The 15,514-nt window shown below is 46.1% G+C and overlaps 1 protein-coding gene across 1 annotated transcript in view; it reads right to left on the bottom strand.

Annotated features, from left to right (window-relative positions):
* Positions 1-1,333: 1,333 nt before the first annotated feature.
* LOC137561831 (uncharacterized) overlaps positions 1,334-15,514 on the bottom strand; it is an 83,747-nt gene continuing 69,566 nt past the window's right edge. The window contains exon 4 of the mRNA XM_068273187.1: positions 1,334-3,038. Within this exon, the coding sequence (XP_068129288.1) occupies positions 1,366-3,038 (1,673 nt within the window). The 3' untranslated portion in view covers positions 1,334-1,365. The remainder of the gene's footprint in view (positions 3,039-15,514) is intronic.

Below are 15,514 nucleotides of genomic sequence, written 5' to 3'. Positions count from 1 at the left end.
CACGGCCATGTGCCTGCTTAATTGCACCCCCATGGATGGGAGAGTTCTTTGCCTGTGCAAATGCATGTTTTACAACCTGTGCGGGCTGCTTCCGGCTACGGGAGCGTGACTGAGGTGCACACGGCCGGGACAGCACATTGGATGACAGCGACACAGCGGTGTGGCCCAGGAAGACAGCAGACAGCGAGGGAACGGATAGACTGCGGGGAGGCTGGAAGAAACCCCAGGTAAGTAACATTCAACTTTTTCTTCAATTAAGGTTTCCTTTAAGGAGATTTTAGTTTATGTTTGTATAGGAACGATCTGTCTCAGGAACAGGAAGTGAGAAGAAATATCCCCACAGGAGCCCACACCATAAGAAAGATTTGACAGGGATTCTAACCCATCTGAAACTATCAAAAGTGAAGAAAAACCTTGCCTGGAGTCACCCAACAAGTACCGTACCCAACAGCAGAGATGTAGCGAACGGTTCCCGAAACGTTCGCCGGCGAACCGCTCTGCTACTCTGGGCCTCTTACTACTTCCGGGTCGCAATGACCCGGAGTAGTACGCCTGCGCTGCCCGGCGGAGCGCGTCCTAGATCTCGCTCCTGTTGCCCGGGCACTCTCTGCGCATGAGCATGACGTCACGCACATGCGCAGAAAGTGCCCGGCAACGGGAGCGCGATCTAGGATGCGCTCTGCCGGGCAGCGCAGGCGTACTACTCCGGGTCATTGCGACCCGGAAGTAGTAAGAGGCCCAGAAAGGTTCGCCAGGCGAACGGTTCGGGCCATCACTACCCAACAGTACCTCGGAGTCAGGAAAAAAAATGAATGACTTCCATGGTGGGCTAGAATATAGCTAATCCTCGGCCCTTCATGATGCTCGTTGTCTTTGTGGTGCCTCCTGTTCCCATACCCAGTCCTTCTTGTAATCAACTGCATCCCTTCATAGAATATCCACCCGGAAGTCCACCAAGTGATGGTGAGCGATTCAGAACTGAGCATGCACAGGAAAAAGAAGCAGTCATCCATGAGCGCGTTCTGTCACTGCGCAGGTGTGGTTCAGGACTTGGACATACACAGTTCAGAATCACTTGTCACTGCTTGGGGGGGACATCAGGCAGGCTGGGGAGAAAAGAGGACTAGGGATGGGGAACGGAGGGACCCCAAAGACAACAAGCAGCATCAGGAGGCTGAGGATTCGTTAATCTAGCCCATCATGGGCTTCATTCATTTTTTTTTCCTAAACCATCAGTGACTCCAGAGAGAGAAGCTGCAGGACAGATTCATCTGGCTACAAAGGGATAAAGCCGGACTCTGGTATGTGATAATATATAATAAACTACTCAGGAATGATGATGTCACCAGTGTCTGGGCAGATTTCTCACATCTCCGACCTCCCCCCAGATATCTTTATACAACCATCCCATAGACCTAATACAGCATGGAGGGGCTCAGTGAAGGTGGCAGTGAAGGTGTGGAGGTGTCTGATCGGGTCACACAGGGCATAAAAGGAGATCTGCCCGGCCTCATAATCCAGATATATCCTGACTCTATCAATGGAGATCTCATCAAAAAAGTAGATCTCTTCTCCTTCATGTCTTGCTGAATACATACCATCGTCCAGTTCAAAAATCCAGGACTTTTTATTTTGTCCAATCAGTGACCGATCTCCTCTCCTGGCTATACTGGGGTAACACATCCCGACTGTCCAGCATACTGATCCCCCAACATCTACTTCCCAGTAATGCTGTCCTGAAGAGAAAATCTGGCTGCTCAACACCTGACCATAAGGGAAAAATCTCTCTCGTGGTTCCGGGAGGTTCTGACGAACATCTGACCAGGATGCAGTTTTCTTGTCAGTTGATATCTGTAATCTATTATTTGCTGTGTCTACATCCAGTGATATGTCTGCAGGCTGTATATAGATACCTCCAGTTACCCCAGATATGATATTAGATAGTCCTGTGTGTAATGCATGTGTGATGCCGGCCACATCCAGATCCCCTCCATCAAGATCCCCGTCCTCATTATCCTGCCCCTCTGTGTCACTGTTACCTGTGTTTGATTCCTGTAAGATAGTCAGTGGGACAGCGATGTTACACAGCTTCTCAATATGACGCATCTTCTTAGAAAGCTCCTCCTTTTTTAGTTGCAGTTCCTTGATGACATCATCGCAGTATAATGACACTCGCTCTGCCTCTCTGGCAAGGTCACTCATTACTTTCCTCTCCAGGTCTTCCAAGTTTCTCCTGAGGTCCTTGAATAGGACAGTAACTCTAGCTTTTTCATCATCTACTTTCTCTTGCGCTTTTCTCCTAGCTTCCTCCACATTCTGGACTCTTTTCCCCATCTTCTCTCTCTGTGACATCACTTCCTGCACATTATTTCTCAGTTCATTCTTCCTGCTTTCAGAGGCCTCAGCCAGAGACGCCATCTTATGGCCGACATGTTCTCCAATCACGTAGCAGGACACACAGACACAGGCAGCATCCTCAGTGCAGTAATATTTAAGCACCTCATGATGGATGGAGCATTTCCTGTCCTCCAGGGAGGTGGTGGGGTCACATAAGACATGTTCTGGGGACTTTTTGTGGATTCTCAGGTGATCCTCACACAGAGACACCACACAATGCAGACAGGATTTCACAGCAGGTACAGGAGTGTGAATACAGTGACTGCAGAAGACCTGAGACTCCTCCTGACCTGGCTGGGTAGACAGGAAGTTCTCCACTATGTTACACAGCGTTATGTTCCTCTGCAGTACCGGCCGCTCCTGAAACTTCTTCCGGCATTCAGGACAGACATATCCTCCAGACCCCTCCTGTGTGTCCAGAACACGATGAATACAACCCCGGCAGAAGTTGTGTCCACATCTCAGGGTTACAGGATCTGTATAAATGCTCAGACAGATGGAACACTCCAGCTCCTCTCTCAGACCAGCAGACGCCATCGCTGACAGCAGAAGAGAATGGAAGGTGGAAGTCAGTAATAGTCCTACAGAATGCAGCCAGGCGTGTCTCAGCACTGTGTACACCGCAAGTCCAATGCTGGGATCTGTAATGAAATTAGTGAGTTACTTAAGATGACCATATGCATACATACAGATTTCCATCACACATTTTCCATCACCGCCTGTCTGCAGAGGAGCTCACTAATCCTACCATAGACTAATGTCCTACCAGGTCTTCTATAATACTTTTTTTTAAAAACTCATTCCAAGGCTGTAGAGATATAGGATGACTGGTAATGAAGCCACTGACTCACCTTCCCCCGGTTCACCCCCTAGAAAGTCACAACACCCCCACTAACACTACCGAGAGACTTAAGCTAAATACACTCACAAAATATACTTGTCCAGGAGAGCGATAACAACCGCCTCTGCCAAGAATCTACTGTGTACAGCGGCCACCAATGCTCTTCGATATGTCGGCGAGTGATCATCTTGGTGGAGCGACCTGGCCAAGCACTGGCTGAGGGCAAAGTTCTGTTGACTCCCCCCACCCGCTATGACAACCAGGGCTGTGGAGTCAGAGTTGGAGCCGAAGCAATTTTGGGTACCCGGAGTCGGAATCTGTGATTTTATAAACTGAGGAGTCAGGTGATTTTTGTACAAACTCCACAGCCCTGGTAAGTATTAGACTAAGGAGTCGGAGTCGAGGAGTCGGAGCCATTTTGGGTACCCGAGTCGGAGTTTCATAAACTGAAGAGTCGGAAGATTTTTGTACCGACTCCACAGCCCTGGTGACAACCTCTGCTCTGATGGCCCCTCCTCCGACATGGCCTTGGAAACCCTTGACAGAATCTACCGGTATTTCAACGAATCCTCCAGGACGGCAGATACATGAGAGGAACTTGGCTTCTCCCTTAACCACTTGCCGACCGCGCACTCATAACGCGCGTCGGCAAAGTGGCAGCTGCAGGACCAGCGACGCAGTATTGCGTCGTCAGCTGCAGGCTGATTAATCAGGAAGCAGCCGCTCGTGCGAGCGGCTGCAGGCTAAATGTAAACACAAGCGGAAATAATCCGCTTTGTTTACATTTGTACGGCGCTGCTGCGCAGCAGCGCCGTAAGGCAGATCGGCGATCCCCGGCCAATCAGCGGCCGGGGATCGCCGCCATGTGACCGGAGACAGCCTGTCACTGGCTGCACAGGACGGATAGCGTCCTGTGCAGCCCGGCATACCAGGGGGGGCCAGGTAGGAGAGGGAGGGGGAGGATTTCGCCGCGGAGGGGGGCTTTGAGGTGCCCCCCCCCCGCAACACCCGCAGGCAGGAGCGATCAGACCCCCCCAGCACATCATCCCCCTAGTGGGGAAAAAAGGGGGGCGATCTGGTCGCTCTGCCTGCACGCTGATCTGTGCTGGGGGCTGCAGAGCCCACCCAGCACAGATCAGCTACAACAGCGCTGGTCGTTAAGGGGGGGTAAAGGGTGGGTCCTCAAGTGGTTAAAAGAAATACACAAAAACCATTACCATACACTGAATACAGAAACTCCCCCACCTAATTATATATTATCACCTTCAGTTATGTAGAGTAACCAAGAAGGAATTAGACAGGGAAAGAAATTGAAAGACAAAATTTAGGAGGGAACCAAGGAATCCATCCTGGAAGACTTGTTGAAATACCACTACTGGTAAGATCTAACCACTTTCAAACCTCATCCTCCTACCTTAGGGAGGGATGACATTCTGTAACACCTTTCTCCCAAAACACAGATCTTGGCTGGAGAGAAAATCATCCTTTTTCCTGGAGAGCAAATCAACCTGGTAGTGCTTAGCGAACATTTCATGACTTGAAGTTGCTGCTTTGCATATTTGCTCTATGGAGGCTCCCAAACTTTCAGACTATGAAGTGGATAGAGACCCGGTAGCATGAGCTGTAATGTCCTGAAGAATCTGCTGCCCTGAACTGCTGAAAGCTGAACAGCTTCCCTCAGCCAACCAGCAATTGTGCATTTTGAAACCTGAAGTCCCTTTTTTTGTGCCTGCAAAAGCTACAAAGAGATGCTTTGAATGTCCAATAGATTTTGTGGCCTCTAGATATGCAAGGATTGCTCTTCTAACATCTACAGTATCCAATCTGGTTTCTTTGGAGTTACCAGGAGAGTCACAAAAGGGAGGGAAAACCACTTCCTGGGTCCTATGGAGAGCTGACCCAACCTTGGGCAAGTATGCTGGATCAGTTTTGAAGATAACCCTATCTGGAAATATAAAAATACATTTTCTATACATTGAATGGGTCTGCAGAGGAATGGTGCAGTGGCTGGATAGTGTACTGGTTAGAGACATCATCTTTGATATAGGAGACCAGGATTGATTACTGGCTGGAAACAACATCTGCTCCGTAAGGAGTCCTTGGGCAAGACTCTGCAATGCTCCAGGGAGGTATACTGAGCGTGCCCTTTGTGGCGGCAATTGCTTTGAGTAGCAGAGGAGATGGATGAGGCCCCTTTTCCTTGGGAGGTTGAGCTGTGCGCATGTCGAGCAACTTCATGCAGGCAAATAGCAGCATTGGTGACACTAGGCACGTCATGTGACACACAGGGGTGTTACCCCAAACTGTGGCATGTCACCTCTGAGGACGCCCCCACCGCGCTTGCATGCAACTCCATAGAGGTGACACTTCTACCAAATGCCCAGCCGGTGTGCGGGAACAGCTGACAGCCGGGGAGTTTCACCCTCCTGAGGAAAAGGGGCCTAAAAGTGGGAACACTTCAACCCAACTTTATTTACAAGAGACACACAGAGAGACATGGGAACATGCTTCTCACTGTCACACACACACTTATAGGTCATATGTCATACACCTCACACACACTCTGTACATTAAGCATTAGTGAGGCCCTGAGCACACTGTCGCCTAGTCTGCAATGCAGGTGGCCCAGCGTTTTACATAAACCACATGGTGTCACCTCCTCTGCAGCGCACACCCCACCATGAGTCACCTCTGTGTGTCCTTCCCATTCCTCTGCTGACCCTGACCCCCATATGTCACTCTGCTACTACCCCCCCCCCCTCCCGTGCTGCTATCTCCCATATGACTCCCCCTCCATGTGTGTCTGTCCCTCTCTGTGTCTGTCCCCTCCTCCCCCTCTGTGACACTGACCCCCATATGGCCATCACTCTGCTACTTCCATCCCCTGTGCTTCTATCTCCCATATCACTATCCCTCCCCCTCCATGTGTGTCTGTCCCTCTCTGTGACACTGACCCCCATATGGTCATCACTCTGCTACTTCCATCCCCTGTGCTGCCATCTCCCTAATGACTGTCCCTCCCCCTCCATTTGTGTCTGTCCCTCTCTGTGTCTGTACCCTACCCCCTCCCCCTCTGTGACACTGACCCCCATATGGCCGTCACTCTGCTACTGCCACCCCGTGCTGCTATCTCCTATGTGACTGTCTCTCCCTCTCCAAGGCACTCTCTCACGACAGAGCCTCTCCCTCTCTGTGTCACGTCTCCCCCCCCACCCCCCCTACAGTGGTTGCTCCCCCATGTGATTGCCTCTCCCTTCCCTCATGTGACTGACTCTGCCCTGTGTCAGGCCCCCTCCCTTCCCCATGTGGCTGCCTCTGTCAGGCCCCTCCCTTCCCCCATGTGGCTGACTCTGCCTCTGTGTCAGGCCCCTCCCTTCCCCATGTGGCTGCCTCTGCCCCTCGCTTCCCTCATGTGGCTGACTCTGCCCTGTGCCAGCCCCCTCCCCTCCCCCATGTAGCTGACTCTGCCTCTGTGTCAGGCCCCCTCCCTTCTCCCATGTGGCTGACTCTGCCTCTGTGTCAGGCCCCTCCCTTCCCCATGTGGCTGACTGCCTGTGTCAGGCCCCTCCCTTCCCCCCCATGTGGCTGCCTCTGTGTCAGGCCCCCTCCCTTCCCCCACCTGACTTTGCCTCTGTGTCAGGCCCCTCCCTTTCCCCATGTGGCTGACTCTGCCTCTGTGTCAGTCCCCTCCCTTCCCCCATGTGGCTGACTCTGCCTCTGTGTCAGGCCCCTCCCTTCCCCCATGTGGCTGACTCTGCCTCTGTGTCAGGCCCCTCCCTTCCCCCATGTGGCTGACTCTGCCTCTGCGTCAGGCCCCCTCCCTTCTACCATGTGGCTGACTCTGCCTCTGTGTCAGGCCCCTCCCTTCCCCATGTGGCTGCCTCTGTGTCAGGCCCCCTCCCTTCCCCCACCTGACTTTGCCTCTGTGTCAAGCCCCTCCCTTCCCTCATGTGGCTGACTCTGCCTCTGTGTCAGTCCCCTCCCTTCTCCCATGTGGCTGACTCTGCCTCTGTGTCAGCCCCTCCCTTCCCCCATGTGGCTGACTCTGCCTCTGTGTCAGGCCCCTCCCTTCCCCCATGTGGCTGACTCTGCCTCTGTGTCAGGCCCCTCCCTTCCCCATATGGCTGACTCTGCCTCTGTGTCAGGCCCCTCCCTTCCCCATGTGGCTGACTCTGCATCAGGCCACCTCCCTTCCCCCATGTGGCTGACTCTGCCTCTGTGTCAGGCCTCTCCCCCTTCCCCCACGTGGCTGACTCTGCCTCTGTGTCAGGCCCCCTCCCTTCCCCCATGTGGCTGACTCTGCCTCTGTGTCAGGCCCCTCCTTTCCCCCCATGTGGCTGCCTCTGCGTCAGGCCCCCTCCCTTCCCCCATGTGGCTGACTCTGCCTGTGTCAGGCCCCCTCTCTTCCCCCATGTGGCTGCCTCTGTGTCAGGCCCCCTCCCTTCCCCCATGTGGCTGCCTCTGTATCAGGCCCCCTCCCTTCCCCCATGTGGCTGACTCACATTCTCTCCAGGGCTGTGGAGTCGGTACAAAAATCTTTCAACTCCGACTCCTCAGTTTATGAAACCACGACTCCGACTCCGGGTACCCAAAATGGCTCAGGCTCCGACTCCTCGACTCCGACTCCTTAGTCTAATACTTAACAGGGATGTGGATTTTGTACAAAAATAAGACGACTCCGACTCCCAACTCCTCAGTTTATGAAATCAATGACTCAGACTCAGACTCAGACTCCGGGTACCCAAAATTTCCCCGACTCCGACTCCACAGCCCTGATTTTCTCCCCTCCCATTCATATGGCAATCCCTCCCTCCCATCTGTGATTTCATAAACTAATGAGTTTGATGAATTTCTGTACCGACTTCACAGCCCTGAACACAAAACACTATAGCAGCACTATAACACACCCACTATAATGCACTACAACATACAGACTTACACTATATTACAGAGTACATTTAAATTTGGCGCCGGTAGACTTGGGCGCAGGATCCAGCTGTTATATGGCTGGTCCTGCTTCTGCACAAGTCCGGCCCGAATTACTATTCCCCCTCCAGGCCGCCATGGATAGTGGGGGAATGAAAAAATTCGGCTTCCAGCGATTGCTGGAAGCCGAATTATTATGATTTTTAAGCAACCTCGGCTCCGTCTTCTGACGGCGCCGACGTTACTCACTGAGCGCCGCTATAGACTGAATCCCTTTATAATCTATGGCAGCGCTGGCTGCGCCCAAATCTAGCAGCGCTGAAAAGCACTGCTCCGTATATTACACCCCAGTATAACACAGCACCCAATATTACACCACAATATACATTATTACATCTCACTATACTATATTACACCCCAGTATATAATTCACCACACTATAACACATTCCACTATAATACACTGCAATATACAGACTTACACTATACTATATTACACCCCAGTATAACACAGCACCCTATATTACACCACACCATATAGTATTACACCCCACTATACTATATTACACCCCACTATAATACACTGCAATATACAGACTTACACTATACTATATTACACCCCAGTATAACACAGCACCCAATATTACACCCCACCATACAGTATTACACCCCACTATATTACACTACCAGGGGCAAACGCAGGATTTTTAAGGGGGGGGGTTCCTGAAAGGTCCAGAAGCACGTATGTCCCCGAGTGCTTCTGAATACAGGTGGCTCCATACTGCCCATGCACAAAAGTGCGCTGGCGTATTACGGAGCTGCCTATCTTTGGAAGTACTCAAGGACACTAATGTTTCTGAGGGCTTCTGGTAGCAGCAAATGTGAACGGGGTACAGCGCTGGAACAACTCCCCGAGAGAGGGACGGGAGATAGACTTAGTTTGGACAATTCAGTGGAATATGCTACATAGTTTCACCTAGCGCAAGCGATACCCATATGATGCAGGGATATATGCATCTGCGGAAGATGGCGGCGCTACATAAATACTAAATAATAATATTTTGCCTCACCAGGATTGCACTTTTATTTAGCTTTCCTGTAAGACAAGAACACACAGTCAGCTCTAGGGGAAGAGGGAAACAAAGGTGAATGAGGGAGGCTGGTGCACACCAAGAGTGCTTCTGAGCATTTTTCAAATCAACATTGCTTTGAAAAGCGCTTGGATAATGTTACCCTATGTGGGTGCTCCCACAGCAGCGTTGTGATTTTTTCAAAATCGCAGGTATACCGCATGTAGCATTTTTTTGAGTGATTCATTCAGAAATCGCTCTGAAAATCACACTCACTAATTGCTAGCGATTGCTATTGTGATTTTGGCGTGCACTAGCTTAGAGAGAAGAGGAGTGGGGAGAAATTGAGAATAGCCTGAGATGGAGCATTATCTGTATTGCAGTCCCACATCACACAGAGGCTACTTGCCTGTAATAGGACTCCTGTCCCTGCCAGTCTCTCACACAAGTCAGAAAGCAGCCCTCCTGGAGTCTAGGGACTGTCAAAAAATGTTCATCTTGTTTAACAAGATGCAGTCATTATGACATAGGGGAGAGACAGATTTTTGCCCAAGGACCCTCCAGGCAAGCTCTGCATCATGCTGTGTATATTTACCAGCTTGCCTGCCCTTTAATTGCAGTTTTATCAGCTAGCCTAGTATTTTGCATTGCCTTACAACAACAAACCTGAATACACGAGACACCAGCCCTAAATCACTGAATAAAAGGGGGCCTGGGGGGAGATTGCCCCCCAGGTGGAGTGGAGAGACTGAGATAGAGCAGATAGGGTATCTGTATTGCAGTCCCACATCACACAGAGGCTACTTGCATGTACTGTGTTTCCTGTCCCTGCCAGCCAAAAAGCTTTATTGGCAGGACCAAATACATTTAGCATTGCCAAAGCAAAAACAAAACATTAACAACATGGTTGGGAGGATTGTGGGAATAGGGGAATGATATAGGTATACTGTCCATAGGGGTGTGGAGAATGTAAGGGATGGTCAGCCTCTCACACAAGCTGCAGGCAGCCCTCCTGGAGTTTAGGGACTGTCAAAAACTTTTCAACCTGTGACATACCTTATGTGACTGTCTAAATGCAGTCTTTACAATAGGGAAAGAGCTGAGTTTTTCCCACAGACCCTGCAGGCAAGCCTCTGTATATTTACCAGCTTGTCTGCTTCAGCGATTTCAGGGAATTTTTTTTAAAGGTACAGGAGTCTCAGGGGGGTGTTCCATACATCCAGAACCCCTGTCTGGATACGCCAGTGACTACAATATACAGTATATTTACCATAGAAAGCAGCATGCAGGGACGTCACACCTCGAGGCTGGAGCTTCCCACAGCGACTCCTGTGCAGCGGAAGCCACGCCCACAGCGTAACGCCACGCCTGCCCCAGGGCCGCTGCTTTTCAAATGAACGCCAGTCAATTGCTACGTTTGCACTTCCTGCACTCCATCAAATGGGACGCATTGAGTTGTGTGTTCTGCTGCCATCTAGTGGCCAAGATGTATATTTCTGCTGTACAATTTGGCCATTCAAAAACCATAGAAGTAAGAAGAGTGGAAGACCCTCAGATTTGCCATCTTGTGGCCACAGCTTGTGAATGGATGAATATGAAGGTTAGGGAAGCATATAAGGTCAGATATTACTGGGGATAGCATGTTACTATACAGAGGGGAAAGCAGGTTAGTGGATTACTATTCCCCATAGAAGTATATTGCATCCATAATTCCCAATATGATTACATGTTACTATACAGAGGGGAGAGCAGGTTAGTGGATTACTATTCCTCATAGAAGTATATATTACATCCATAATTCCCAATATGATTACATGTTACTATACAGAGGGGAAAGCAGGTTAGTGGATTACTATCCCTCATAGAAGTACATTACATCCATAATTCCCAATATGATTACATGTTACTATACAGAGGGGAAAGCAGGTTAGTGGATTACTATTCCTCATAGAAGAATATTACATCCATCATTCCCAATATGATTACATGTTACTATACAGACGGGAAAGCAGGTTAGTGGATCACTATTCCTCATAGAAGTATATTACATCCATAATTCCCAATATGATTACATGTTACTATACAGAGGGGAAAGCAGGTTAGTGGATCACTATTCCTCATAGAAGTATATTACATCCATAATTCCCAATATGATTACATGTTACTATACAGAGGGGAAAACAGGTTAGTGGATTACTATTCCTCATAGAAGTATATTACATCCATAATTCCCAATATGATTACATGTTACTATACAGAGGGGAAAGCAGGTTAGTGGATTACTATTCCCCATAGAAGTATATTACATCCATAATTCCCAATATGATTACATGTTACTATACAGAGGGGAAAGCAGGTTAGTGGATTACTATTCCTCATAGAAGTATATTACATCCATAATTCCCAATATGATTACATGTTACTATACAGAGGGGAAAGTAGGTTAGTGGATTACTATTCCTCATAGAAGTACATTACATCCATAATTCCCAATATGATTACATGTTACTATACAGAGGGGAGAGCAGGTTAGCGGATTACTATTCCTCATAGAAGTACATTACATCCATAATTCCCAATATGATTACATGTTACTATACAGAGGGGAAAGCAGGTTACTGGATTACTATTCCCCATAGAAGTATATTACATCCATAATTCCCAATATGATTACATGTTACTATACAGAGGGGAAAGCAGGTTACTGGATTACTATTCCTCATAGAAGTATATTACATCCATAATTCCCAATATGATTACATGTTACTATACAGAGGGGAGAGCAGGTTAGTGGATTACTATTCCTCATAGAAGTATATTACATCCATAATTCCCAATATGATTACATGTTACTATACAGAGGGGAGAGCAGGTTAGTGGATTACTATTCCTCATAGAAGTATATTACATCCATAATTCCCAATATGATTACATGTTTCTATACAGAGGGGAGAGCAGGTTAGTAGATTACTATTCCCCATAGAAGTATATTACATCCATAATTCCCAATATGATTACATGTTACTATACAGAGGGGAGAGCAGGTTAGTGGATTACTATTCTTCATAGAAGTATATTACATCCATAATTCCCAATATGATTACATGTTTCTATACAGAGGGGAGAGCAGGTTAGTGGATTACTATTCCTCATAGAAGAATATTACATCCATAATTCCCTATATGATTACATGTTACTATACAGAGGGGAAAGCAGGTTAGTGGATCACTATTCCTCATAGAAGTATATTACATCCATCATTCCCAATATGATTACATGTTACTATACAGAGGGGAGAGCAGGTTAGTGGATTACTATTCCTCATAGAAGAATATTACATCCATAATTCCCAATATGATTACATGTTTCTATACAGAGGGGAGAGCAGGTTAGTGGATTACTATTCCTCATAGAAGAATATTACATCCATAATTCCCTATATGATTACATGTTACTATACAGAGGGGAAAGCAGGTTAGTGGATCACTATTCCTCATAGAAGTATATTACATCCATCATTCCCAATATGATTACATGTTACTATACAGAGGGGAGAGCAGGTTAGTGGATTACTATTCCTCATAGAAGAATATTACATCCATAATTCCCTATATGATTACATGTTACTATACAGAGGGGAAAGCAGGTTAGTGGATCACTATTCCTCATAGAAGTATATTACATCCATCATTCCCAATATGATTACATGTTACTATACAGAGGGGAGAGCAGGTTAGTGGATTACTATTCCTCATAGAAGTACATTACATCCATAATTCCCAATATGATTACATGTTACTATACAGAGGGGAAAGCAGGTTAGTGGATTACTATTCCTCATAGAAGAATATTACATCAATAATTCCCAATATGATTACATGTTACTATACAGAGGGGAGAGCAGGTTAGTGGATTACTATTCCCCATAGAAGTATATTACATCCATAATTCCCAATATGATTACATGTTACTATACAGAGGGGAAAGCAGGTTAGTGGATTACTATTCCTCATAGAAGTATATTACATCCATAATTCCCAATATGATTACATGTTACTATACAGAGGGGAAAACAGGTTAGTGGATTACTATTCCTCATAGAAGAATATTACATCAATAATTCCCAATATGATTACATGTTACTATACAGAGGGGAGAGCAGGTTAGTGGATTACTATTCCTCATAGAAGTATATTACATCCATAATTCCCAATATGATTACATGTTACTATACAGAGGGGAAAGCAGGTTAGTGGATTACTATTCCTCATAGAAGTATATTACATCCATAATTCCCAATATGATTACATGTTACTATACAGAGGGGAAAGCAGGTTAGTGGATTACTATTCACCATAGAAGTATATTACATCCATAATTCCCAATATGATTACATGTTACTATACAGAGGGGAGAGCAGGTTAGTGGATTACTATTCCCCATAGAAGTATATATTACATCCATAATTCCCAATATGATTACATGTTACTATACAGAGGGGAGAGCAGGTTAGTGGATTACTATTCCTCATAGAAGTATATTACATCCATCATTCCCAATATGATTACATGTTACTATACAGAGGGGAAAGCAGGTTAGTGGATTACTATTCCTCATAGAAGTATATTACATCCATCATTCCCAATATGATTACATGTTACTATACAGGGGGGAGAGCAGGTTAGTGGATTACTATTCCTCATAGAAGTACATTACATCAATAATTCCCAATATGATTACATGTTACTATACAGAGGGGAGAGCAGGTTAGTGGATTACTATTCCTCATAGAAGTAAATTACATCCATAATTCCCAATATGATTACATGTTACTATACAGGGGGGAAAGCAGGTTAGTGGATTACTATTCCTCATAGAAGTATATATTACATCAATAATTCCCAATATGATTACATGTTACTATACAGAGGGGAGAGCAGGTTAGTGGATTACTATTCCTCATAGAAGTAAATTACATCCATAATTCCCAATATGATTACATGTTACTATACAGAGGGGAAAGCAGGTTAGTGGATTACTATTCCTCATAGAAGTACATTACATCCATAATTCCCAATATGATTACATGTTACTATACAGAGGGGAGAGCAGGTTAGTGGATTACTATTCCCCATAGAAGTATATTACATCCATAATTCCCAATATGATTACATGTTACTATACAGAGGGGAAAGCAGGTTAGTGGATTACTATTCCTCATAGAAGTATATATTACATCAATAATTCCCAATATGATTACATGTTACTATACAGAGGGGAGAGCAGGTTAGTGGATTACTATTCCTCATAGAAGTAAATTACATCCATAATTCCCAATATGATTACATGTTACTATACAGAGGGGAGAGCAGGTTAGTGGATTACTATTCCCCATAGAAGTATATATTACATCCATAATTCCCAATATGATTACATGTTACTATACAGAGGGGAGAGCAGGTTAGTGGATTACTATTCCTCATAGAAGTATATTACATCCATCATTCCCAATATGATTACATGTTACTATACAGAGGGGAAAGCAGGTTAGTGGATTACTATTCCTCATAGAAGTATATTACATCCATCATTCCCAATATGATTACATGTTACTATACAGGGGGGAGAGCAGGTTAGTGGATTACTATTCCTCATAGAAGTACATTACATCAATAATTCCCAATATGATTACATGTTACTATACAGAGGGGAGAGCAGGTTAGTGGATTACTATTCCTCATAGAAGTAAATTACATCCATAATTCCCAATATGATTACATGTTACTATACAGGGGGGAAAGCAGGTTAGTGGATTACTATTCCTCATAGAAGTATATATTACATCAATAATTCCCAATATGATTACATGTTACTATACAGAGGGGAGAGCAGGTTAGTGGATTACTATTCCTCATAGAAGTAAATTACATCCATAATTCCCAATATGATTACATGTTACTATACAGAGGGGAAAGCAGGTTAGTGGATTACTATTCCTCATAGAAGTACATTACATCCATAATTCCCAATATGATTACATGTTACTATACAGAGGGGAGAGCAGGTTAGTGGATTACTATTCCCCATAGAAGTATATTACATCCATAATTCCCAATATGATTACATGTTACTATACAGAGGGGAAAGCAGGTTAGTGGATTACTATTCCTCATAGAAGAATATTACATCCATAATTCCCAATATGATTACATGTTACTATACAGAGGGGAAAGCAGGTTAGTGGATTACTATTCCCCATAGAAGTACATTACATCCATAAT

The sequence above is a fragment of the Hyperolius riggenbachi genome, chromosome 3 (genome assembly GCF_040937935.1).
Source record: "Hyperolius riggenbachi isolate aHypRig1 chromosome 3, aHypRig1.pri, whole genome shotgun sequence".
NCBI classification, from domain to species: domain Eukaryota; kingdom Metazoa; phylum Chordata; class Amphibia; order Anura; family Hyperoliidae; genus Hyperolius; species Hyperolius riggenbachi.
Note: the sequence above shows the minus strand (reverse complement) of the source record. Positions and strands in the feature narration are given on the sequence as shown.